We start from the raw sequence: 25,309 nt of genomic DNA, 5'->3' as shown, positions 1-25,309 counted from the left end.
ATTCCAAACCCACCTGGATGTGTTCCTGTGTCACCTGCTCCAGGTGACCCTGCTTTGGCAGGGGTTGGACGGGATGATCTCCAGAGGTCCCTTCCAATCCTGACAATTCAAGAGTAAGAGGATTACATTTAAAAATCATTATAGAGGCTTGCAGCACAGCCTGTGCAGAGAAGAGACATCATGGAAGCTCTTGATTGTACTAACCAGTGTGAATAGGAAAAAGATAATCAAGTGTCCAAAATCAAGCAAATCTACAATGGTATAAGCATTTGCCATCAAATAAAACCAGATGATAAATGAGCAAATATTAAAGAATGGTATTCCTGTGAAAAGTCTAGCCCTATAAATACTTAATTATTTGCCAGAACTAAAACATCTCAAGACATTATAGAATTCACTTTTTATTTTCTTAGATAAACTGGGAGAAAGGCAGGATCCAAAACTGCAGAGATTGTACAGCCAAGCCTTGTTTGTATTCACTAGTATTTTAAACTGATTATGCTGCGTGCTCCGAGTCTTGATTAGGGCTAGGGGAAGTGTAGGTTTCTAACAGTTACCTCCTATGACAACTACCTGGCATTGATGGAAACTTCCTTTTCCTAGGGAATACATTTCATAGTTACTGAATCCATTCCTGCATTTGATTTTTCTGTGCCTTTCAACAGAGTTTGCAAAGCATTAGCAAATTTTTTTAATGAAAAAGAGCTATGAGAGAAAGTGTAGATTGAGGTGTGGAGAAGTACAAACAAGAAATTCAGCAGCGAATAAATAAAGACATGGAAAATATTTTCTTAAAACGAGAACCTAAGGATAGAAAGATTGACAGGAGAGGAAGGAGCAAGTGAAAGCCTGATTGGTAGGTAGGTAGGTCAGTGTTTGGGGTAGGGAAAACAGCATTTGGCAAAGGATGTTTCTCCTTTAGTAGTCAACAAAAATAACCAGTATGAAACATGTATGTTGAAGGCTGAAATTTTAAGAATAAACACAGGAATTACAGATTTAAGTGTGTTTCTCTGAGGAATGGTTCAAAAATATCACTAAGCAGAGCAACCCTGATTTGATTTACAACTAGAAATATATATATTTTAAATTCTATTTCACTGTTGAGGAAGCACAATTTATTGCCTTGAAAAAAATGTTCTAATAATGAATCATGTATTTATTATTTAAGTAGTAAATTATTATCCTCAGTTCATATCATGATAGTATCAGCTATATATATGAATCCTAAAAGTATGAGACTTTAGGATAATTTTTCAGGAGCTCACATGGACTGTTCTAAGAGAAACTGAACTTTTGGTGACTGAGAAAAACAGGATTTGACAAACATTTGAGCGTATTCTGGTTCCATTGTAGCGATGCTACTAAATGAATTTTAATAAAGAACTAAATGACCAAATTATCTTCATGTGTTTAAAATGTCCTGGTTATATAAATTGAATTTGTTTGAAAGACTTAATACCTGTTGTGACAGAAACTGAGCCTTCTACAGAATATCGTTAGTAATTTAAGCCTTTTATCTAATTTAATAGGACTAAATAGACTACCTGGAATCTTATGGATTGTAATGAAGAGGAACAGGGACTGCAGGTCAGCTATGAAGCCTATTGCAGAAAAAGCATTTGTCTTGCAGGGGAAAACAGGCAGATGGACATGTTCTTCCAAAGGGGAGTGTCAGAAGACTAATGTCTAGGGCTGTGGGGAGAGACAGGAGCAATACAGATAGGAAAGGTCCGCCACATGCTTCCTGTGCACACAGCTGGTGAGAGCAGCTCCTTTAATGCTTTGCCTGCCTCTACTCCCCCTCAGCATGGACATCAGAAAGGACTCTGTGCTAGGGGGCATAGGGGGAGCTGCAGGGATTGGGTCCTGCCATTTCTGGAGCTGCTGTGGAACAGCTCCACTGCACCTTTCCTCTGTGTGTCCTCAAGGTGAGTTCCTTGCCAGGGGATTTTACACTATACATTTATGAAGGAAAGTGCTTAACTGCAGAAATAGTGAGCTTCTGGGTATTAATTATCTCAACAGCCAGAACCATTTTTTGGTTGTTTTTACTGCAGAATAATTTAGGTTGGAATGGTCCTTTGGAGATCATGTGGTCAACCCCCTTCCCTCCTCAAATTGTGCTAATTTCAAAGATAGTTCAGGTTGTTCACAGACTTGTAAAGTTTTTACTATCTCCAGGATGGAGATTCCACAACATTGTTTGGTCCCTGTTCCAGTGCTCGACTACATGACAAAGACTTTTTGCCTTGTCTCTTCAGAGACAATTATCAGAATTCCCCTTGCTCTGCCTTATCTCTGTTGCTTCTCGCCATTTTGTTCTGTACCATTAGAAGCGTCTGGCTCCATCCTTCCTACAGTCACACGTCTTGTAGCTGAAGGCAGCACTCAGATCCCTCTCTCCTTCTTAATCTTCTTCTTGTAACACGGAGCAAAACACTTTTTTTAAGCGTATCATTTTACTTGATATGCTCCAGCTACTGATCCTCCGTCAGCGCTCCACTTGGACTCACTTCAGTTCCCAAGCTGAGTCCTGCGTATCACAGGCCCAAATCAGACACGGTTCTGCAGATTCAGTCTCACGAGTGCCAAAACAGGGGTGACAATCCATTCCCTCCAACTGCTGCCTGTGTTTGTAAGACATGTAGATAGCAGTCAGACTGCTGAAGCTCAGGCTGTGTAGCGTTCAGTTCCCTTACTGACTCATGTTCAGCTTGTCCACCAGCCCCTTTTTCTGCAGAGTTGCTTTCTTGCCAGTAAGCACCCAGCTTGTTCCATGACATGGGGTTACGCCTCTCTCCCGTGTGTGGAGCTCTGTGTTTATCTTAGGTGAACCTACTGAGGTTCCTGCCAGCCCAATTTTCTAGCTTGTTGAGCTCCCTCTGAAGGACAGCCCTGGCCCTGCTGTATCAATCACCTCCCTGAAACCTCAACCCATCCCAATGCCTAGGATGGTAATGAAGCCCTTTGGCATTATCTGGCCCATTATTAACCCCTGAGGAATGTTACTAGTACCAACCAACAACCAGACTTCCAAGAGCCCATCTCACCCCTCTGAGCCCAGCTGCTGAGCTGATTTTCCAGCCACCTCATAGTTCCCACCTTGAGTCCAGCTCTCTCTAGTTTATTGTAAGAATACAAGAGCAGATAGTGTCAAAAGCCTTGCTAAGATCAGACAACATTCTCTGTTCAGTACCTGAGGGCAGTCATTTCATCACAGAGAGGAAGCAGGGTGGTCAGGCAAAGTTAGACCTTAGTAAATCCAAGTTGTCCAGGCATGGCTTCTAGGAGAGTTGTTCCATAATCTGCCTGGGCTGAGCAGCCTGTAGTTCCCTGGGTCTTTCTTGAAAAGGGACATTGCATTTGCCTTTTTCCAGTCCTTAGAACTCCTGTACCCTGTTTATGATCTTTCAAGGGTGAGAGCAGCCTTCTAATGGTATCAGCCTGCATCCTTGAAACAGGCCCAGCTTTTCCCATGGGCTGCTATAGATCCAGGGTAAGCAGTCCTTAACTCAGGCTTCCTCTTAGGCACCCAGACTCTGTCCAAAGCTCTGAGCACGGACCTGTCCACTTAAAACCTGAAGCAAAGGCAGCAACAAATGTACCCCAGTCATTTCCCTGTCCTCTGTCACCAGGTTACCTACCCCGTGTAGTGGGGGCCCACATTTTACTTACCCTTCCTTCCATGTTAATGTACTGAAAGTGTCCCTCACATCCCTCACGTACTCCAACTCCAGCTGAGCTTTGGCTTTCCTAGTTCTGTTCCAGCATGCCTAGGCAGTGTATTCCTCTAGGATAGCCCACCCCACTTCCACAGTCTGTGTACTTGCCTTTTGCATCTGCCTCCAGTCAGGAGCTCCCCCTTCAGCCATGCTGCCTTCTCCCATATCTGCTCAACTTCGGGCAGATCAGAATGGACTGTTCCTGTGCTCCAGCTGGCTCTCCTGGGCCCATCAGGGCACTCTTCTGTGTGATTCTGCCAACAAAATGTCTGTAGGAGACAAAGTCTGCTCTCCTAAATTCCAGGGTTGCAATTCAACTGTTTATCTTCCTCACTTCCCTCAGAATCTTAAGCTTTGCTATCTTGTACTCGCTGCTGCCAAGGCTGCCACCAGTGTCACTGTTCCCAGCAGCCCTTCCTTACGTGTGAGCAGCATGTCTAGCATAGCCCCACTTGGCTTGTTGAGCACTTCTGTCAGGAAATTGTCCTTGATGTACTACAGAAGGAGCCGGATCACTTGTGCCACCACCATGTTGCCACCCCAGTCCCCTCCACAAGAACAAGAGCCCACAGTTGTCGGGCTAAGCTGTGAATGTTGGCTTTATTTATTTTTTTTTCAATCAACTGCAAAATAAAGACTAAACCTGCCATTGGAAATCATTGTACTGGGAAAAAATAAATATCAGGAATTAGAAAAATATTTCTTGTTTCTGAGTCAAGGAAAAGTAAAAATGTGTCACAAAAAGGCTAGTTTAGTGTCAGGACACTTTGCTGTCTTACAGAACTGTCCACTTCCCAGCTGGCTGAAAACCCAAGAAACTCATTTCCTAGAACTACAGTGGGACTCCTGCTGAAGGCAAAGGGGAAAAAGAAGTTACTTTATCAGGAGCCTGCATTCTTTGAGTATAGTAGATTTGTCTGTTTAAGTGTGGCTCTGAGCCCATAGTTCTTAAGACCACAGATGCTTTTATTCTAGCAGTATGTGTAGAACTTACACCAAAAGGCCTTCACACCTGTGGCATTTTGTAAATATTCGTACAAGACAACTTTTCTGCAAAACTACTCCTGTGGTGTCATATCAACCACGTTGGCAACTGCTCCAAGTTAATCAAATCTAGATTCAATTTCAGAGGTAAATCTGCCAGGTTTGGGAAACCTGCAAAGGGCACAGCTGGATGTTGTGCACCATCTCAACCCTGAGATGAGCTCAGCTGGTCAGAGCATGGTGCTAATAACACCAAGGTCGTGGGTTTGATCCCTGCATGGGCCATTCACTTAAGAGTTGGACTCGATGTTCCTTGTGGGTCCCTTCCAACTCAGAATATTCTGTGACTCTGTGATCCCAAATCCCTACTCGTGTCCTTACTGGCAAATCAAGTTCTCCTGGATCATGACTATTATTGCTGGCAAACTTCCCCTAAAGCTTCTCCTCTCCCTTCTGTAGGGAGAGCAGATCACAGACTAGAGCTAAATATTTCTGGGTCAGTCATACACAACAGAAATCTTCCAAAAAAGAATCCAGCCTGTGTCATTCGTGGTGTATTACAAAATGAGAACATGAGTACATGTCCTGCCTGCCATGGATGCTCCAGCTGAAGGGCAAACAGAGACCTGCTGCTGAATGATCAGCTTTAGGTTTCTTCTACTTAGGAAAGTATCTTATAAAAGAGATCTGCACTTGTTTTGAGAAGTCACTCAGAACTACTAGAAGTCCTCAAGGAGCAAACAGCATAAAAATTTGCATGAAATAAACATTCTTGTGTTCCGAAGTCTGAATCTGTTGTATGACTCTCCTCCAAATATTTCCGGAATCAGTATTTGGCATTTTTTCCAATTGTGAATCCTGACAGATTTGGAAGAATAAAACAGATACTGGTTGCACACCGCAATGACTTTCTTCTAAAATAAATAGTTCTGTGGTAAAAACAGAAGCATAAAAACTAGAGTGCAATGAATAAAAAACTTACAGTGTGATCTGCCACCCTCTGAAATTGGTATTATTTAGAGCGTGTTCGAGAATGTGAGCAGGAGAGTAGTGCTACCAGCTACTTGGTGCATAACCAAAAAAAAGGAGGGGAAACCCCACTCCAAATAAGAGAACAACCTGCAAGAGCTAAAAACCTACTGATTCATATTTGGGAAATAAAGGCAGTGGTTTTCAACCTCTGCTGGCCACGGGCAACGATGGCAAGCAGCTAAGAACTCATGGCAGCAATATTCTCTTTTCTCAGCTATAGTTTTAATTTCTAATGGCTGCCAGAAGTGGCAAAGCATCTTACAAGCACAGTGTCACTCTTCAGCCACACACGGGGACCACTTGCATCAGATGAAACTTCACCATCTACTGTTATTCATGATGTTCATTTTTTCTATACTGGAGAAGATAAACTCAAGACTAAAACAAAAAAAGCTTTCAAAACAAGCAGCTCAGACCAAGGCACTAATTGTGCTAATTGTAGCTTTTGTGACAGGTATCAGAAGGTGCAAGACATTACACAAAAAGCTGTTTACCTAGAAGGTAAAATTTCCCTCCTTCGATTCCTGTTTCCTGTAATGCAGCCCAGTTTCCAGCTCCTCTGCCAGTTCTGTGTGTACACACAAAAATGCAGTTTTCAGTCCAAATTGCTTGCTTTTAAAAAAGATCATACTGTAATTGTGAGCATCTTCCCTAAAGTATCTCCGAGACAGTTTCCAGATACTTCAGGAAAGGAGCATAAAAATGTACATCTTCCCCAGATTTGCAGAAGAGGGTGGCTGCGGGAGAAAAAAACTGCAATCCTCTCTGCAGAGCTGTCGAGCCAATGAACAATTTAAGTCTCATTTGATCTGTAATTGGAACAGGCTTTACACAGAACAAGAATCTTAACGCCTAGATAAGAGCTGCATTTTTAGTATTAACAACGATAAAAAGGCTGGTTATAAATTTGTACTGCCCATTGAAGTGAGAATTCCTAAATCTAGCAGCTGTAACGAAGTTAATTCTTACACTGATAAGGAATGAGAAAATGCATTCAGCTAAGCAAAGGAATTTAAAAATGATTTATCAGTGCAAAAAACCTGAATAGCTGATCATTGCATGTGTCCTGACACATAAATACAGAAATATTTTAGACATGAATGCCAAAAATAATCCCAAAGCAATTCAGCCCTGTACAGAAATGTGGGCAGATCTTTTGAACTACCCATGGAATTCTCAGAGCTGGCTATCTGCACAGTGTATTTCAGCCTCTAGGAAGAGAAAGGGCAGTCCTGCAATACACACCATTTTTGCTTTGCAAAGAGAAATAATGACAAACCCCATCTGTTTCTTACAAACATATAAATTATTTTATTTACAAAGCCATGTTACAAAAAAAAATAATAATAAAGCAAAAAAACAAAAAATACAATCGCTCACTAGAGAATATCTCCAGGCCCGGTGTTGAACCATGGCAGTATCAATCAGATACATGTTTGTTCTGGTTTTCCTTTTTTAAACTGTAAGCCATAGAATTTACTATTTACACCTACTTTAGACATTTATTCTGCTTACAATTATCACAAGCATGGAATGAATTCTATTTGATACTGCTAATACATAAAGGTGCAGGACAAAGAATGAAAATACTTAGTGTTACAAAATATGGATTGTAGAAAAGAAATTGGCTGTACAAGTATGGCATTTTTTTTTTCTTAGAATGATTGGACATGCTTTCTTCAAAAGTCTTCTGGAAAAGGTTCTAAAATCTGTAGTAGGAAAGCACAATATAGCAGGTGCAAATTCATTTCTGTGCAACAACAGTTATTTAATATATCCCATGACTGACCAGCTATGCAAAACCCACAGAGTTTTGTTAAAGTGCCATGGGTCAACAGCATAACAAAATATAAGGTGTAAATAGAAAAATTTCTTTTTTTCTTCTTTTTTTTTTAAAACAATAGTTCACTGAGAATCAGCAATAATAGAATATGCTGTATAAACTATTCTCTACAAAGGTCGATCAGCACTATTTACAATTGTTACATCGATACAAAAGAAGGCATACAAGTTATCCAAGTCGCTTTTTATGGCTGACGGGCCTATGCATTGCGTATGTGTAACAACCAAAGCTTCTGAGCCTCTATTGCTGGAAACAAATCACAAGATTTTCAGGCAAATGGGGAAGAAAAAGAACTACTGAGTGAATGCTACACTAAGAATGCATTATAGGCTGGTCCAGTTTGTATCCATTTTTTTCCCAAACGTTTATTCCATTTCACTTTGCAGGCTAAAATTTTCGATACGTTTAATTAAGTAATGACTCTTTGATGATGAAAGAACACCACGGGATTTTTACTTCGTGCTTAACTTTCCTGAAATGCTGTCAGGTGTAAGCCAGTTGAAAACAAAATTTAAGCAGCATTCAAAGGACAGGCTCCATAATTCAGCTTTCCAATTAGAGGATGCATGGAAACAGCTAAAGCTTCCTAAAACTACAAAATTGCTCCTTCAGTCGCTGATTAGCATTAATTCTCAGAAGCAACCACTGAATCTCACAACCACTGTTTTCCCTCAACAACTAGAAATAGCAGTTCATTGATTACAGAGGATGACTTTGTTACTGAGATTTTTAAAATCCTGCAGTTTTATAACTCAAAATAAATTAAAAAAATCAACATAGTACTGCTCCTAAAACTGAACAAGACAAAAATTGTGCAAAAATAACAAAGATATGTACACATTTTTCAGTCTGAAGAAATGTACAATAAAAACATAATTCAAAGAACATTTTAAAAATATAAACATTGCTTAAACTTTCCTAAGTTTCATACTGTTTCTGAAACTATACCGGTCAGTTAGCTCTGAAGTATAGCAAAACATAAATTATTACAAAATTAACACTATAAAAATTTATTTTAAGAATATTTCTAAACTTTTTTTCAAAGGGTCTAGCCTTGTTTATAATTGCTTAAACATTTTTAGTCTTAAAATTTGCCTTAAGCCTTCTTTTTTTAAAAAAGAAAGTAGTAATAATCTCCCTATTTGCAGTCTCTCGCCTTTCCCCAAGATGTAAATAAACCAGCATATAAGTGCACTTTTAACACTGTAGAAATAAAAATTAACTCCTCTGTACTATTGTTCCAGTACCTAGTATTGGCTTCCTGATTATAAAATCTATATTTTATTAAAAAATTATTCAGTAATCCTATAAGAAACACTGTCAGTGCAATTCTATTAATGCAAGCCAATCTGCTCAACTCCTGTCCTTGCAAACCCAAACTGTTCACTGAAGTTATCAAGTGCTGTGTTCTTAAGGGTCTAGAAATCCCACGGGATGTGGGGATTTTACACGTTGAGCCCCTGATAACAGTAATTGCAGTTTGGTGCAAAACTCCGCTATGCATTGATCCAAGTATAGATTCCTTAAGAGCCTGATCCTGGAAGAGGCTGAACACTCAGAATTCCCACTGAAATTATTAAATGCTGTAGGTACAGAGCACCAGTCAGGATTAGTCCCTAAAGTTGCAGTGCCCCAGCTGTTTGTAAATTACTAAGAAATGCACTCAATTTTTATCCATAGGACAAGCTTAAATACAGAATTACTGTAATTTTTATTTAATGAAAAAATTTGGAGATCCTTTAAATAAATTCAAATTATGATCTGGATTTTTTTTGGAATGTCCACTGTGTTCTGGTAAGGAAACAAAGGGAGCATTGCAACGCTAACAGCTTTAAAAGGCATGAAACATAACCAAGCAGAACGCACAGATCAGTGGCAAATACAAGTGGAAAAACTAAACAAATCACTATTACAGTTTTCTGTAAATTTAATTCTCTTTAAAACCACAAATTCATAAAAGGTTAAATCCATCTGCAGGACATAGAAAAGAAAAACCCTGTGGAGTAGGGCTGCTGAGAGCTAGAGATTATAGGCTGGTTCCTTTTCCTTGTTATGGAAGAGTCCTTATTCTACCAGTCCGGTTTGATGTCTTCTAAAAGAGAAACCAGAGCCAGGTTCAAAATCACACAATGTCTTTTGGTATAAAACACTTCAATAATGTCTGTGTCTGACAGTACTCAAAGCAGGAACTTATTTCAAGTCCCTGAACTAAATTTTCTCCCTGTTTACTGACTACATTAGACCTTTAAGAAAAGGAACTGCTTTGAATAAACAGCATATTTCCTTTTGGGACTGTCTGATTTTAATAAGCTTTGGTGAATCTCATGTTCATTAACTTGGTGTATCATTACAAATAAAGAGCAGCAATTAGACGACAACTCTGAAGAATCTTTTCCTCTACACAGCATGTTTTCATGCACAAGGAATCCTCACACAGCATACACGTTGTCACCTTCCCTTAATAAAATGATCTAGTTACTCAGTATTTAAAAACCACCGCATACTGAGGTCTTGAAGTGTTAACACTTTCAGGCACCTAAAAGCACTATGAAGACAAAAACACTTGATTAGTTAAAAACCTGGAACAAGGATAAAATCTGAAGAAAACAAACTTTTAATATATAGTTTATATTAGCACAAATAATTTGATTGTAAAACTACCATTCCATTAATGTTTGTTAAAAACCAAGTAGTTTTTGTAGAGAAAGGTAGTATTATTTCTACTAAAGCAACAATTGTTGGAAAAACAGGCATGCTTTTATGTATACAATCCCTTGTCAAGTCTCAAAGACATGCAGCAACATTCAAATTAAACATTAATTGAGAGCAATCTGTCTTAGTTTAACCTGAGTTTAATGAGATGGGAGAGAACTGACGGGCCCACAACAGTTATCCTCACGGGAGCACCTGAGTGCACTTCAACACAGGGAGCAAATGACTGAAAGAAACTACTCCTTTGACATCAAAACAATGACAGGCCACCTTGAACTCACAACTCAATAATGAGAAACACCCAGTTATGGGTGGAAGGTGACTTTCCCAGCATTGCCTTATGTCCTCTCGGCTCCAACCGGCCGCCTTTGGAAGGCGAGCGGGAAGCTTTCCCAGTTGGACCGCACGAGGCGGTCACAGGTGCACACATGACTGGGTTTACAGCCTAGCACAACTTCCCAAATGCCACATTCTCACCCAGCCACTCGGCCTCGTGATGAGTTATGGACCCCCCTCCCTTCTCTTGAGAAATAACCACCTCCTCCTCCCTTTGGCTCCCCCTCTGCACCAGCAGACAGCCCCGGCAGGTTGCCTGGCCAGGGAACACAGCAGAGCCAGCCCAGAGGAACTGCTCCATATGCACATTTAGCTTGTCAGCTGCAACTCTGCTTCCAACTGCATTGTTAAAAGTCTGTTGTTGTGATGTATTCATGAAAACTTGCCTGATTTTTCCAAATATAAACCCCTGGTGTATAGCAAAGATTGTCTCTCCCTACAGACCTTGCTTCTCTTGGACTCCCTGATTATCATGGTTATAAACAACACTAACATTAAAAACAAGACAGCTCACGTTCCCCAGTTATATCTTTACTGACACAGCATATACTGTAGATCCACTTATTGTTACCTAATTATTAACACCTTCATAATGAAATATTATGGCACAGTTTAAGATGGAAATTTTATTTAGAGACTATTTCATTGCTAGATTGAAGATAAAAGCTGTCAACAAACCAGCTCAGATTTGAAAGCGACAAGCATTTATTAAATAGGGAATCATTATTCATGGTTCAAATACTAAAATCCTGTGTTAGTTAAAAAAAAGAAGGTCAATAACACTTAATATTAACTTGATTTTCTTTTGTGTTTGTACTCTGAGCTCCACATTCAACTACCAAACTGACAGAAACGTATTTTTAAAAATAAAGAGTTTGTGAGGTTTAAAACAAGAAAGCACTTCTATTTTTGATAAAGTTATAAAAACAGGCAGCTGAACAGCTCTGCAATAGCCTCAGTTTACATAAGGCTGCCACAAAATTAATGTTTTGTACTCTTAGCTTTTCCCCATGGGATCTAGGCAACAGATCCCAACAAGTTCTGCTCCCGGGCACTGTGTATATTATACTAACACAGGACCGGGAGGTTAAAGCAAAAACAATTTTATCCCAAGTTTGTCAGTGGCAGCTGGATGACAGTGTCTCACATAGGAAAATGCCAACCCCTAGTAAAAGTATGAAGAAAGTTTCCACTTTTTTCTCTTCAGAGTATTTCCTTCATACATATACTGCTTTGAGAGAAAAAAAAATACTGTTTGGCAGTTCATCTCAAGATATGAGTGATTCAGAGTATTTTTAATTGGGATACAGTGATGGGTTATCATTATTACAATCATTATCATTCTTTTGCTGTGTCTACACAGCAGAAACTAAACAGCACAACCATTTGGAATAACTACTTCTGTATAATTTAGCCAAAATATGTAACAGAATTCTAAAACACTGACTGGTTGTATATAAAAATCTTCTGGACACCTGGCTGAGCTGGGAAACCTTTTCATACTAAGGAACTTGATAATGAATTCTTGATAAAGTACTCAACTTGGAGAGTCAAGTTTTATTAAAACAAATAAACTAGTGTATCAGTTCTCCAGACAGATGAGGGTTGGAGCATGGGTCAAGCACCTGTTCTCACAAAAAAGCTGAGTTACAGCATTTATTATCATTACCCAACTCATAGCCTGTGTGATAAACAGGTAAGGTGGGAGTGCTCAGGATTTCTCAGTCTAAGAAGGACTAAGATTACACATGGGTTAGTTATGCTTTCAGATTAGTTTCTCTGAATAGTCAAGTGCCCTGTCTTCTGTATCCTGCTTCTGTCCTCCCTTTGCTGCTTCATTTCTGGCCTATTTTCAAACGTTGCCCCTCCTATGCCAGTCTGGGGACTCTGCTGAGCCACCTCGCTCAGCAAGAGAAGCTGGACAGAAAAACCACATCAGCTCAGCTGAACCCTGCACAGAGAGCTGTTACTGCTGCTGCTGAGCTTGTGTCACCAAAGCAACAGCCAGGGAGCACATGAGCCAACCTGAGGTGTAGTGCAGGTGGTGAAAAACAAGCAGAAAATTTGTAATTCATAAATCTCGGAGGGGAAAATAGCTGGAAAAAATTACACAAGAGGAGAAATCTAATATTAGTTCACCAAAAGACAGCTTCTGTAAAGAACTGTATTCATAAAGAAATTGTATTTTAAGATTTTACAGTATAAAATATTTCAAAACCTCTTACAGACTACTTAAGTACACTGTTTATAAAGCAACTTACTTGTCTGTTGTGTACTGGGTTTGATGTACTCGAAGGACTGGATTGTGACAAAGCTACACTGCTATTTTTTCCAATCTGAAAGACATTAATTGAGCAGTATTGAGAGGCATATTTGTCAGCTGAATGTGGATGCTGGTGATGGCCTTCCCTTTCGTCTGTAACATGGCACTAATTGCTTTGCATTTTGAACACTGGTATTTTGTTATTGCAAAAGATACACTTCAGATAGAATCATCATTAACTCTCAGAGCCTGTATACCTTAAATAAAGTCTTAAAAGGAACATAAATACTATTACAGTTCAGAAAACAACATATAAGACAGTTGCCGAGGGAATACAGACTGTAAATTCCCACCTCTCTAGAATGAAACTTGTTTCTCTAGTGCCTGGAGTCACTTAGAGCAACTGGTCAGAGAGCACAGAGTGCTTGAGGCCACAGGCTCCTCCCCAGGGACCTTCCCCAGTCCTGGGCAGTTTAAAGCAAGTGGCCAAGGACCACAGCATGCCCTAAGTTATTCCATTTTCTTCCACACTGAATCTTCATTTATCGTTGCTCAATAAAGCAAATATTAACCAGAAGAACCAAACTCCAGAGATTCAAATTTGCAATTGTATCCATTTACTGCAGCAGAGAACTTCCCTGGGAACGTGTGCTAATTGTAGTACACATACATACATTTTAAAAATACTTAGTTATAATATTGCAATACTCAACTGCATATTTCCATGTTTGAGAGATTACAGCGCTCTGCAAGAGTAACCTGTCAGGTTTTTCTACAATGACCCATAAACATGGTGTAGATATTTCTGTTGTGATACAGAAAGGGAGACAGCTGTTGAGTCAAAGGAGTAGTTCCTCAGGGGTTACAAGGCTGACAAAGATTAACCATGGACATCTGTCTGCAAATGGCAGATGACTGGAGTGTGAAGAGTTATTCACAAGGTCACTGCAGTTCAAGTAATGTCAACTTAAATTATTTGATGGAGAGGTAGCAAGGACCTGTCTTATAAACAGTGAGAAATGCAGTAGCCAGTTTCTTACTGGCTCGGTGGGGCTGTGGTGTTGCCTGGCAGGGCCTTCACAACAGCAGCCTTCTCCTTCCCCTCCGCAGCATCGTTTGTTACTTTGCCATTTCACATACAGAGTGAAAGGTAGCCCCTGTCTCCCTCTCCACATCTGCCCTTTCTCATACAGTGACTGTTTAAAACAGTGTTCTCTGTTCACATTCTGTCCAGAAGAAATGTTTTTATTTACAGCCAGTTCTTAAGGCACTCCCGTGATGCACAAAGATTAAAAGGGTGGGCCTCTGCCCATCCTGTTGCCTTTAGCATGTTGTTTTGCCTGCCACAGCTGTTCTCGAGGGAATAATATTCAATATACAGATCTTGACTAAGGATACACAACCTTGTACCCTTCCAAGCCATTCAGAACACCATGGCACATGTGCAAATCACTAAATACACCATTTACAACATTCATAAAACCCTTCGTAATGTCCACCTTTTAAATGGAGAAACAGTCACTAGGAAATGGACGTGCTGAGATCCTAGAATCATGAGAGGGAATATTGTACCTCTTTAGGCTTTCCTGCAATCAGTGCTCCTTCTACTAACAGACCGACTCTCTAGGTCAGACAAAGCAGCACAGCTTTGCAGGACCATGTTTGGCCTCAGGCACCATCCCGCCTGCGCTCCAGGACAGAAGAGCCATTCACAGAGGCTGAGCGGTTACAGCACTCCATGAAAATAAAGACAGATTCCAAGATGTCTTGGGTCTTGAATGATGGGAACACCATTTCAAGAAGATTAGGGTGAGGCCAAAACTCACCCCCCTTTTTTTTATCCTCTCTCTTTTAAAAATAAAAGTATACTTCAAAACCCAGTGGTCAACACTTCCAGTTACTACCTTCCAGTCCAGAGCTGAATTAAATGAACAAAACCTATACCATAGCCTATCAACCGTCACTTGACCTTTTTTAATGTGTTCCTAGTCTTTAATCTGCCCTATACATCAAGGATCAGGAGCAAGATTTTAAGCAATACCATATTTTTGGGTGGGATTTTTACTGTGATTGCATTTCTAGAACACAGCAAGTCAAACAGCACAGCTTAAAAAGGAATTTAAGTGTTGTATTCTCCAGAGTTTTAATATTCACATGTAGAGTATGTAATATTATTTGACCCATATGCATAAGTGGGTACAAATTCCATTTATTTTGTATTGCATACAGTATGCTTGTCACAAAGACAATTAGCAGCCAGTTAGACTTCTGCAATACAATAACTCCATTTTTCCTCCTATTTTTGATTACTACTGTAGCTCCAAAAACCGGCAGTATAAGAGGAAAGTGTGACGAACTATTACTTATATACATACACATATATGCATGTAGGCACCTGTACATATATATAAAACATTATGTTTAAATATCTGTATATTGCTACACTTATTACAAATATTTAACCTTTTATATAAGGAAAAAATATTAGTCAGAATTACACTTTTACAAAAATTCAGTAAAGACTTCCGATTGATTCTTTGCAGTTTATTTACTTCTATCACTGTGCAACATGATGAAATACATCACAAATTGGAACAGGAATGACCCACGGGAACAGATTTAAACCCTAGGAGAGTCAGAATTTGAACTCAGAACCTCCTGCATGTAGCTCTAAGACTTCCTCAGACTGCACAAGCTACAGATACAGTCTATGTCCTGTGAAAAGATGATACAATTAATTTCCTACTACCTATGTTTGAATCAAAGTAACAATTTGTACTTACTTTTTCTTCCCATTTGACACCATATACCTCAGGGCAATTTAATCTTTTTGGGCACACACATATTTCAAAAATGAGATGTGTGACAGAATGAGGAATTTAAAGCATCCTCTGCTGACTTCAGTTACTTAAAGATCAGTTCTGATTGGACACATTTAAGAGGCTTTCAATAGAAAGACAACACCACTACCCACTTTAAAAAGCCAAACAAGTCATCTCTGTTGTACCTCTGCTGGAAGCAGGAAAGAGAAAATAGACCTGCTAGGCCATTCTTTGAGACTTTCACTCTGTCTGCTATACCAGCTTTAGGATTCATTTATTCCTTTTTTCCACTCCCATTTCTGCCTGCTGTTACTTACGGATTGCCTTGCCCTTACCACCTCCTTTTCAAAATTCCATTTAATGCGCAATATCCTTAAGAAATGAGAGTTTCACAACCAAAGAAAAGATTCCTAAGCTACGTTCTCTGGACTCTCTGAGGTATTCTATTTTCTATGGCTTTGTCTTCCAGACACAAGGGCCAAGTGTTGTTTTCTGTGCACTGCACAGCACTGGGCAGGCTGGCAGAATGAAACAGTACATTATTACAAAGATCGTATTGGCAGTTTTCCCACCAAATTTTACTTCACAAACACTTTTGTCCTTTTATAGCACCACTGAAAGAGAGGCCAAAGATCTGTTTCTATTCATAATGAAGTAAGCGTGTGTAACCTCATCTGTTGCACTACCTCCAGTATTCTGAACATATGTACACTAAAAAATATAACCAAATGTCCACTAAGCTCATCTGGTTAAGATCTTAATTTCTTAATTTTTCCAGTTTTGAACAGGAAATGGCATCTGAGGTCAGGTGTCTCAGACTCTCCCCAGGAGAAAGGTAGATGTAAGTGTTTTACAGAAGAGAAATGAGGAGACTTGCACCACATTAAGAAATGAATCAGCAACAAGGTTAGGAAAAGAAACAAACAGAAATTCTGACTCTCATCTTCCTGTTTTAATGACACAATTTATTTCAGAGAGATGAGAATTAAGAAAGAAATTATTTTCTAAAAAGTATTCATTCTGGACACTCAATTTTACTTTCGTAGATACAAATGGCTACTTTATTAATTGAATAAAAAAATCTCATAAAAATATTTTGAGAAAGTATATATATATATAATTTTTTTAGCTCTCAAAACATCTATGACTGGTACAAAACAAATACAAATACGTTTCTGTATTAACCTAGAAAGTAAGTTGTGTGATGAGAACCAATCTGAAGCAAACACAGTATTTTCATTTCAAGAATGCATGAAGTATTTCAAGGAAGTCAGACATGATCTGCAAAAAAATAACTGGAAGAGTCCCTTACCTGCCGAGAGATGGAGCTGCTTGTAGGATCTGGCACCGCAGAAATAAGGTTGGCAGTGCTCTTTCTATGAACACTATTCATACCAGGCATTTTAGTGATTTTACAGGCTTTGCTACTAGAACTAGAGTTTTTACGTTTTTTTCCTTCTGATTTGTCAAAAGAAAGGGGTAGAGAAGACACTGCATTATGTGCTCCCAGGGAGTGGTCCCCTGAGTGGTGCACGAGAGAAGATACAGACAGATTAGAAGAGTCAATACTGCTCACTACCATGCTCATGTGTTTCACTGAGTCTGTTGAACTACTTGATAATGAAGTCCGTCCTGAGGGCTCCGATTTGGCACTGAGTGGGCTTGTTCCGTTATTGGTATTGTGCACAGACACACTGTTATAGGAGGATGTAGCCTGATAGGAGTTCAACGTTGAACTGGGGTTCAGGACACAGTTCTTTTTGTGGGACCCTGAAAATGAAGATGAGGAAGATGTTTGCAAAGATAATGAGGATGATGACGACGACGATGACGACGACTGCGGCTTTTTCTTTTTGTTACTTGAAGACTCATCACTCCGAGATGACAGGTCTTTCACTTTTGAGGATTTGCTGGTTTTTGTTTTGGATGGTTTGTGGGATGGGGAAGGGATGACTGCTGGCACTGGTGACACAGCTGATGGCGCCTTGAAAGTTGAGTCCATGATACTTAGGCTTGCAGCCACATGAGGAAAAGCTGTAGTGTGTGACATAATGGAATTCGTCTCTGCCGTTGTCACAAAGGCTGCATTTGATAGCATGGCTGATGTCATTATGTAAGAAGAAGTGATTCTTGAACTGATAGGTGTTGAAGGAATATACACCGCACTGGGGTTGCTGAAAGGCTGTAAGACTGAGGCTGGAAAAGGAGTGGAGACATGTGCTGCTGGAGAAGGCATGGGACTATCTGCTGCAGGAGGAATTTTCCTAAACAGAAAAGGAAACAGAAAAAAAAAAGAGAGATTTAGATACATAAAAAATTCCATCCAAACAATGCAGATAGGAGACAATTTCTGTGAAGGACTAACTCAAAAAGGTAAACCGAGTTCATTCTAATTTTCATTTCTATTTTATTAATCAGGTATAGCAATTAAGTGCACAGTAATCCAATTTAATCACTTTAATACAAATTTAATTTCCTTTTTTCCTCTCCTATTTTACCAGACAATTAAAAAATGCAAATAAAATGCCTGATGGTGGCACCTGTAAACAACTTAGTCACTACATTTCATTCGTTGCTTATGTTTTGCTTGAAAGTTCAAGTTGTGGAACAGTTTCAATACCAACCTAAGCTCACAGGTTAGATTTGATCAAATGAGCCAGCCTGGGGGATTGTGAAGCACTTAATCACTGAGCTTAAGGAGGAAAGCTCATCTCTTTCCAAATGCAGTGCTATTTCCAACAGCTCATTTGAGAGCTGGTTAGATGGGATTAAATAGGGAATTTATTGATTAATTTTCACTGATATTGAAAAATTGACAAAATATTAAACAATGCCTGATAAGCTTTATAAATAATTGAACACACTTCTGCGATAAAATCTAATAATATTACCTGTGAAATTAGTAGAATGTATTCAAATTCATTTTCATTCAGCCATCATCTTCTATTATTTTATCTAATGCAGTGTTATCAAAGAACCAAACCTTCATAATGTCTCTTGGAAAATTATCATGTGAGCTTTTCCCATTATTTAGACTAAAATTTAATTCACAGTTTAATCCTATTTCCCTTTGTTAAGAAGCCATACATCACCATAACTCTGCCCTTGTTATCCTCACTACTGACACCTTTTCAGTTTGTAAAGGCTTACTCTTGCCCTCACAGAAGTATGATAAAAGAGCAGCATTGGGTGTGCTGTTTCATCATAAATCAAATCCTAATTACCAGTGTTCTCTCATGGTATTCCTCCCATGGACACCATTGGACAGAGCACTGTTTATGGCACAGTTACATAAGGGATTACATACAGTCCATGCTGCCAGAAACGAGGAATTCCTACTGCCTGCCACAACGCAAACAAAGCTGCTTATCAGGGCTGTTCCTCACTTTAGTTTTAAAGAAGGGCCAACAATTCCTACCCATCTTTGTGAAGTACTTTGAGAACTAGGGATAAAAGTACTTTGTTAATGATCTCAAAACACAGCCTTGCATCCCTGCACCTCCAGCCACAGCTGCAGAGCTGCACTAACACCAGCTGTAAAATACCAGACTTACACACACCCCTGTTTGGGGAGCACAGGAAAAGGTCAGTCCAGAGGGATGAGGACAAGAGAGGAATACAACAGGGGTTAAGCACTGTCAACTTCCTGTGTTATACAGACAAGTCAGTACTGCTGGAATTCATTAAAATATTAGAGATTATGTAAACAGCTAGAATTTGGGAAAACATTTAAAATTGGATTTAGTAGGAGCAGGGTAAGACCTCTTTATTTCTTGTATCGAACAACTACTGCAGAGGTTATTTTTGTTTTCTGTGACAGTAGTGGTACTAATGACATGTTTGCTCAGATGCCTGAGTGTCTTTTCTCCTGACAAACAAAGCCAATAGATAATAAGTTTTAATCTCCGTATTAAAGGAAACAAAAATATTTTCATTTGTGGAAGGCGACAGACACTAGTTAACAGCCAAACTGACAAAGTAGAAAAGAGGAACCCCTTGCAGATTGAGCGTGATCAGTATCTAAACAGACAAGAAACTGGCCCTTTTACAGCAAATCCAACCATTTCCAAACTATGTCTTCTAGAACAGTGGCACTGTTATCATCAAGTTACCAGGTTAGTCAGACAAGCCAAGCTTTAGTGCTTAAAAAATATATTTAAATAAAAATCAAACCTTGTTTACCTAATGGCTGGCATCCAATGAATATAACACAGTCCTGATAATAAACAGTGACATGAAACACTGCACTTTAGTGTCATTACATTGGAAGAAGAATGCATATTCTGCAATAGAATACCACCCCCAAAATTAATTCTATCTGGAGATGCCATGAGTTGTTTTTGTTTTTTTTTTAAAGAATTAACATCTATGTTAGAAGTGTAATCTGTTTTAATGTATCTATATAGTCAAAGCCTATAATGCTTGGAACCTGCATATGTGATACAGAGGTGCTTCAACAGTGAGTAATAATCAGAATTTTAAGATCCCAAATGTGGGAAGGACACTACGGACTAAAAGACTATTATATTCCATCTTACAGACAAATGTGTATAGAGTTCCTTATCTTACAACACATGAATCTTACAACGCAGAGCAAAGCGTGAATGGGTGATATGGGGGCATGATAAAGATATAAAAATCTAGGCAAAATTCAGGTTCAGATAGACTAAAAAAAGCCCTAAATCTGGCAGAAATTTATACCAGAATAGGAGATTGTTCTGTTGGGCTGTGTGTTCCTTAAAAGAAAAGATTTGTACATATATTACCACTATGCCTTAATACAGAGGTAATTTTACAAAAGCTGCTTAGGGAGTGTTTAATTTAGAAGTTCTACAGAATTAAAAATGTTAAAGTACCCACCAAGAGTAAAAATCCCACTTACTTCCACATCTGTGAGTTCAAGTGTTTTTCTACCATGGAGTTCAGTGCGAATCGAAAATGGTCCCATCTCCGGTCAAAGACATAGTACCCTCTTCCCATTAAGCGACTGCCGTATGAACAGAACTGAAAGAAAAGGCATTTCAATGTTGCTTACGAAAGTGTATTTCTACATTATAAAATATTTATTGATAGATCAAGGAAAACCATCGTAATTTGTATCATGCATCTAAAACATCTTTAAAAAGGTGTTATACTACCGAGAGTATTCATGCTCTCTGTAGCATAAATACTTTTTTCAAAAATTATGAAATATGTGCATAATGTTTCACTGAGTGTAAAGTATATTTCCAACTTTGCTAATGAGTCAATGTCAGAGAAAATGTAACTGCTGAAGTACTTTTAAGGAGGCAATGCTGATTAGTAATACTCTTACTACCTCAGAAAGACAAGTTACACTATTCTGTGCATATTAAATCTCATAACTGAGTAACAGTAATAAAAATATAACTAAAGAGGAAAAAGGTGCAACAGGAACATCTTTAGTGTGTATTTAATAAACAAACCACTGACATTTCAGTAAAAAAGTAAATTATCATCTATGGCATCTGTGCCACAACAGAACACAGGATACACTCTTCACAGTGCATGAAAATCATCTAGAGGAGTAGTAAATATTTTGAGAATTCTGCAGAGCTCAGGAGTAACTCCCTCTAGAGAACTTCCTGTAACGTCCTACTCAGGAATCTACCCTTGCTTCAGTTAAGTCTTAGCGATCTACATGATGTAGAGAAACCTGTTGTAAATCATCCTCAGAAAACAAGACAACTCTCCATCACACAAGGGACCAAGTCACACAAATTCTGGCTGAGAGCAGAAGCACTGCTGTGGTAGAAAAGCATCCACCTAAAGTTCTTTTCAGCTTAATGGACAGCAAGTGCTGACTGCAACTGTTCCTCTTAACTATATTTCATGACAAGGTTAAACACGTTAATTAAAACCACCACCTATGTTGATAAACTAGCCTCACCTCCCAGCAAGCTACCACTGACATCTGGTACCACTAAGAGGCAATTAAAAAAGCTACTGACTTTTCACCCCCCTTCAACTATTACCACCTAGCTGGCAGAGGGACTTTGTAAGGAAAACAGTTCGCTTCAATATGAAATTCAGCCATTCAGCGTGAACTGTGCTGGAGGTGATTTACACCATCTTTTCAGACTTCAAGATGATATGGATGGACTAAGAACAGTTGCACTACCAGTAACTGCTTCAGTTGAGAGATGCTAAGATTTCAGAGAACAGATGACTCAGTGGGTTTACCTTGAAACAGAACTAGGGTCCTAAACCAAAATGGCTATTGACAGTCATGCTTCACTGATGAGGCCTCTACAAGAACTGGCTGCGTTAGATTATTTTTTAAATTGTGTGGGCACCCATGCAGTGAACCTTTAGTTTTTAATTCACAGACAAGCAGTCAGCAAAACCAAAGTAGAATACAAGAGTACCAAAGGAACAGGAGGCTCCTGCACATCACAGTATTAAATGGACTATAGTAATAATGATTTTCTCTGTAAGAACCAAATACGAAATTTCATCTGACAGTCATTTAACATTCAGGTCTACTTTTTCCTGGTGTCTGACAGTAACAAGTTCTCCTTTGCTCTAGGGAATATAAACAATGCTACAGTTATCACATGTTTGTTTTACTCTGCATATCATATGGCAAATATGTAAGTGTATTCCTTGGCTCAATTTTTATGAGATCCAATTCTTCAGAATTTCAAGAGTTCTTCCATCGCATCTTGGTTTGTACACCATAAACAAATTCACACTGCAGAGATAATGCCACAAAGCAGTTCATAGTACTTACAATGAAATTTCTCATTAACACAGGAGGAAGACAAAACCAGCTGCCAGAGAAACACATACTTAAGCCACAACCAGAGCCTTTCCATTTTAGATGAATTAAGCAATAGCTTCTAAGTCCACATACACTCACACAAATGATATTTAATTACTGCTTTAAACCAGACTACAAAAATGAATTGAACTAGCCCCCTGCTGCAAGGTACACTTTTGGAAGAATTGTGACAACAAAGAGATTATCTGTTCATGTCACATTTAAAGCAATGCAACTTTCCTCAGTTTAGCAGAACTACACCTAAATTGTAGTCTACTGAGAACTAAAACTACTAGTTCTAAAACTAGAACTTCTGAATTTCTGCTGCTCATCTTGTGCTACAACCCATTTGTCATGTGCACTGACCAGTCTTCTCCTCCTACCTTATCCCATCCATACAATTTTCTGTTAAATGTATTTGTTCTCTTTAGAACAGTTTTCAGAATGTAAGGTCCTTATTCCTTACCTTTTTACTAAATTATTTTTTCTCTGCTCTCTAATTACATAAGAATAATGGCAAGGCATGCCAGAGACAGACACATACCCCAAGAGGTCTGGGATGGTGTCCAGAAAAATGACAGTCTAATTTCTCAGATTCTTCAGCTCCATCCGCTTCTCCTTCATCACTGGACAATCTGCTCGTTATATCTCCTCCCATGGAAGGCAGTGGCAGTTCAGGTACGTACCCACTGTGGTTTGAAGAACTGTTGCTGTTTATGCTATTTGCAGATGAAGGTCTAGAAGGAGAATACGCATTTAAATTATCAGTGTTCAAAGTCTCTGCAAACCTACCTGCTGGCATCAGGCATCAAAGTAAATGATACCAGAAATGATCATGTAAAGAAGGACAGTAAAAGATACTGAATAGCTGATATCTGGTCTTGTCAGAAATACATCATGAGGTTATCACTAACATTAGCAGAAGCACCTTTGTATTGCCTGGAATTTTAAATTTGCCATGAAGTTCGGTTTTAGATCTTGAGAGAAGCAAAGTGTATTTAAAACGTAAATAAAAATCAGATGAGTAAAACTGTCTTACAATGCACCATTACTCTGCTACCTGATTAATCCCAAGCGTTCAGTTATGAAGTTATATTTCATACCAAAATCCTACTGAAATCAGTGTACTAAATTTAATAAAAGTGTTTAGCTAACATCCTCTACAGCTAGATTAGTGGGTGAAGTAACTGGGAGAAGCTCTCATAGCATGTTTTCTTTGTTTCATTGGATTTTAGACAAAGATAAAGTAGGAATGCCTTTGCACCACAGGATGTGATGGTGCCTCACCTTTCAAAAGTAGTTTGGAAACAAATTATATTAGAAGTGGGGGTGGAAAAGGGTCTCAATTACAGACCAACACTTGGTCTATACAACCACGTATGTATGGAGGTCTCTGAGGCTGGAGGAGATGTCCACATTGGGCAAAATCTGCAGATGATCATCTTCAGTTTCACGAATTCACTGTCTCTGGGCATAGCAGTCACTAAGCCTGTGGACAGGTGCTCTCTCCTGACCCGTGCAGGGATTGCTCATGGATAGCATCAGGTGGGAATAACTGCTGCAGCTGCTGCTGCAAGGGATGGATTGTTCCAGTGCTCTGCAGCCTTCAGGAGAACCTGGCAGGGTCAAGCCAAGCCACCCGCAGTGAACCCAGCGAGCTGTGCCTCAGCAGAGCAGGGAGCACTGGCAGAACCCCTTCCAGCAGCGGAGCCACGGGCTGGCTGGCTCCCAGACAGGCAGCAAGGCTTTCCTCTGGCACGGCTGCTTGCAAAACCAGACAGGATGACCCAACAGAGGCACCTCAGCAGAAACAGAAGTGTAGGCTGTACAAACACAACATAGGACTGCTAAAATCCTCCTCCTTGTGCACCACTATCTCTGTAATTTCTTCAGCTGACTCTCATGGAATTGCATTCCAGTTTTGCTGCTTTGACTGTAACACCTACTAAAACCCATGTCTGCCTGTCTGTTCTCCTCTCTAGTTAAGGACTCTGTAAGGTCACTCCTTTAACAAGAATTTTAGGCAGATTCACACCAATTTATCTATTCTTTCATTGTCCTTTCACTCAAACCCTCTAAGGCCCACCCCTGCCACTGTAGGAATAAAATTTCATTAGGGTTTGGTGAATTGAAACAGCTGTCTCTGTAAGACTTGAGAGAGCAAATACAAGAAGTATCTCTTTGAAATAGAGACTGTCATAGTACAAAAGCCCCAGAATGAGCTTGACCAAGGCTTTTGCAAAGAAATGAATGATGAATCAATATAAATATGAACAAAACCAACTAGTTTAGCTCTATGCACTCCAGCCAAAACTAGCACCAAAAAAAACCCCACAAATAAATAAAACATATGAGAAAGTTTTCCAGAGGATAATCAGAATTCAGCAGACCAAATACCTCATACTGTTTTTCGTAAAGAGATGCCTTCAGAAGTTTGCATTGTCTTTCTGAAGACTGTTTTTGTCTTTTCTAAGAAAAGACTTCAAAACAAGGGAAGACATGCTATGGACAGTTTCACATCAATAGTTTCAAATCAACACTAAATTACACCTTTTTTTACAAGAATTCCATTGATGTAATCGGTGAAGTATTTGTAGAGAAAAATTCTACATTAATGTGCAGAATTTCACCTGTACTTCTTTAATACCTGAAAGATTCATGTAAACAGACTTTTATTCCTAAATGTCCCAGAATGATTTGAATATAAACTTTCCTAATTATTACTGGCCATTTTAGCAAAAAAAAAAAAAAAAAAAAGTCTGAGATTCTGAGCTGAAGGTGAACACAACTCTTTACCTCATTCCCAGTCAG

At 39.1% G+C, this 25,309-nt stretch overlaps 1 protein-coding gene across 6 annotated transcripts in view; it reads right to left on the bottom strand.

Annotated features, from left to right (window-relative positions):
• Positions 1 to 7,028: 7,028 nt before the first annotated feature.
• ATXN7L1 (ataxin 7 like 1) overlaps positions 7,029 to 25,309 on the bottom strand; it is a 115,362-nt gene continuing 97,081 nt past the window's right edge. For 4 of the 6 annotated variants that reach the window (XM_017811509.1, XM_017811513.1, XM_017811511.1 and 1 more), the window contains 5 exons: positions 23,043 to 23,235; positions 20,600 to 20,721; positions 17,030 to 17,981; positions 12,894 to 12,968; positions 7,029 to 9,676 (listed from right to left, as the gene is read on the bottom strand). In XM_017811509.1, coding sequence (XP_017666998.1) covers positions 9,635 to 9,676; positions 12,894 to 12,968; positions 17,030 to 17,981; positions 20,600 to 20,721; positions 23,043 to 23,235 — 1,384 coding nt within the window. In that variant the 3' untranslated portion in view covers positions 7,029 to 9,634. Of the gene's footprint in view, positions 10,130 to 12,893; positions 12,969 to 17,029; positions 17,982 to 20,599; positions 20,722 to 23,042; positions 23,236 to 25,309 lie in introns of all 6 variants that reach the window. The other 2 variants (XM_017811510.1, XM_017811514.1) reach the window with 2 other exon arrangements.

Source organism: Lepidothrix coronata, unplaced genomic scaffold (genome assembly GCF_001604755.1).
Source record: "Lepidothrix coronata isolate B3197 unplaced genomic scaffold, Lepidothrix_coronata-1.0 Scaffold32, whole genome shotgun sequence".
Lineage (NCBI taxonomy): Eukaryota > Metazoa > Chordata > Aves > Passeriformes > Pipridae > Lepidothrix > Lepidothrix coronata.
The sequence above is the reverse complement of the archived record's forward strand: the minus strand, read 5'-3'. Positions and strand labels throughout refer to the sequence as shown.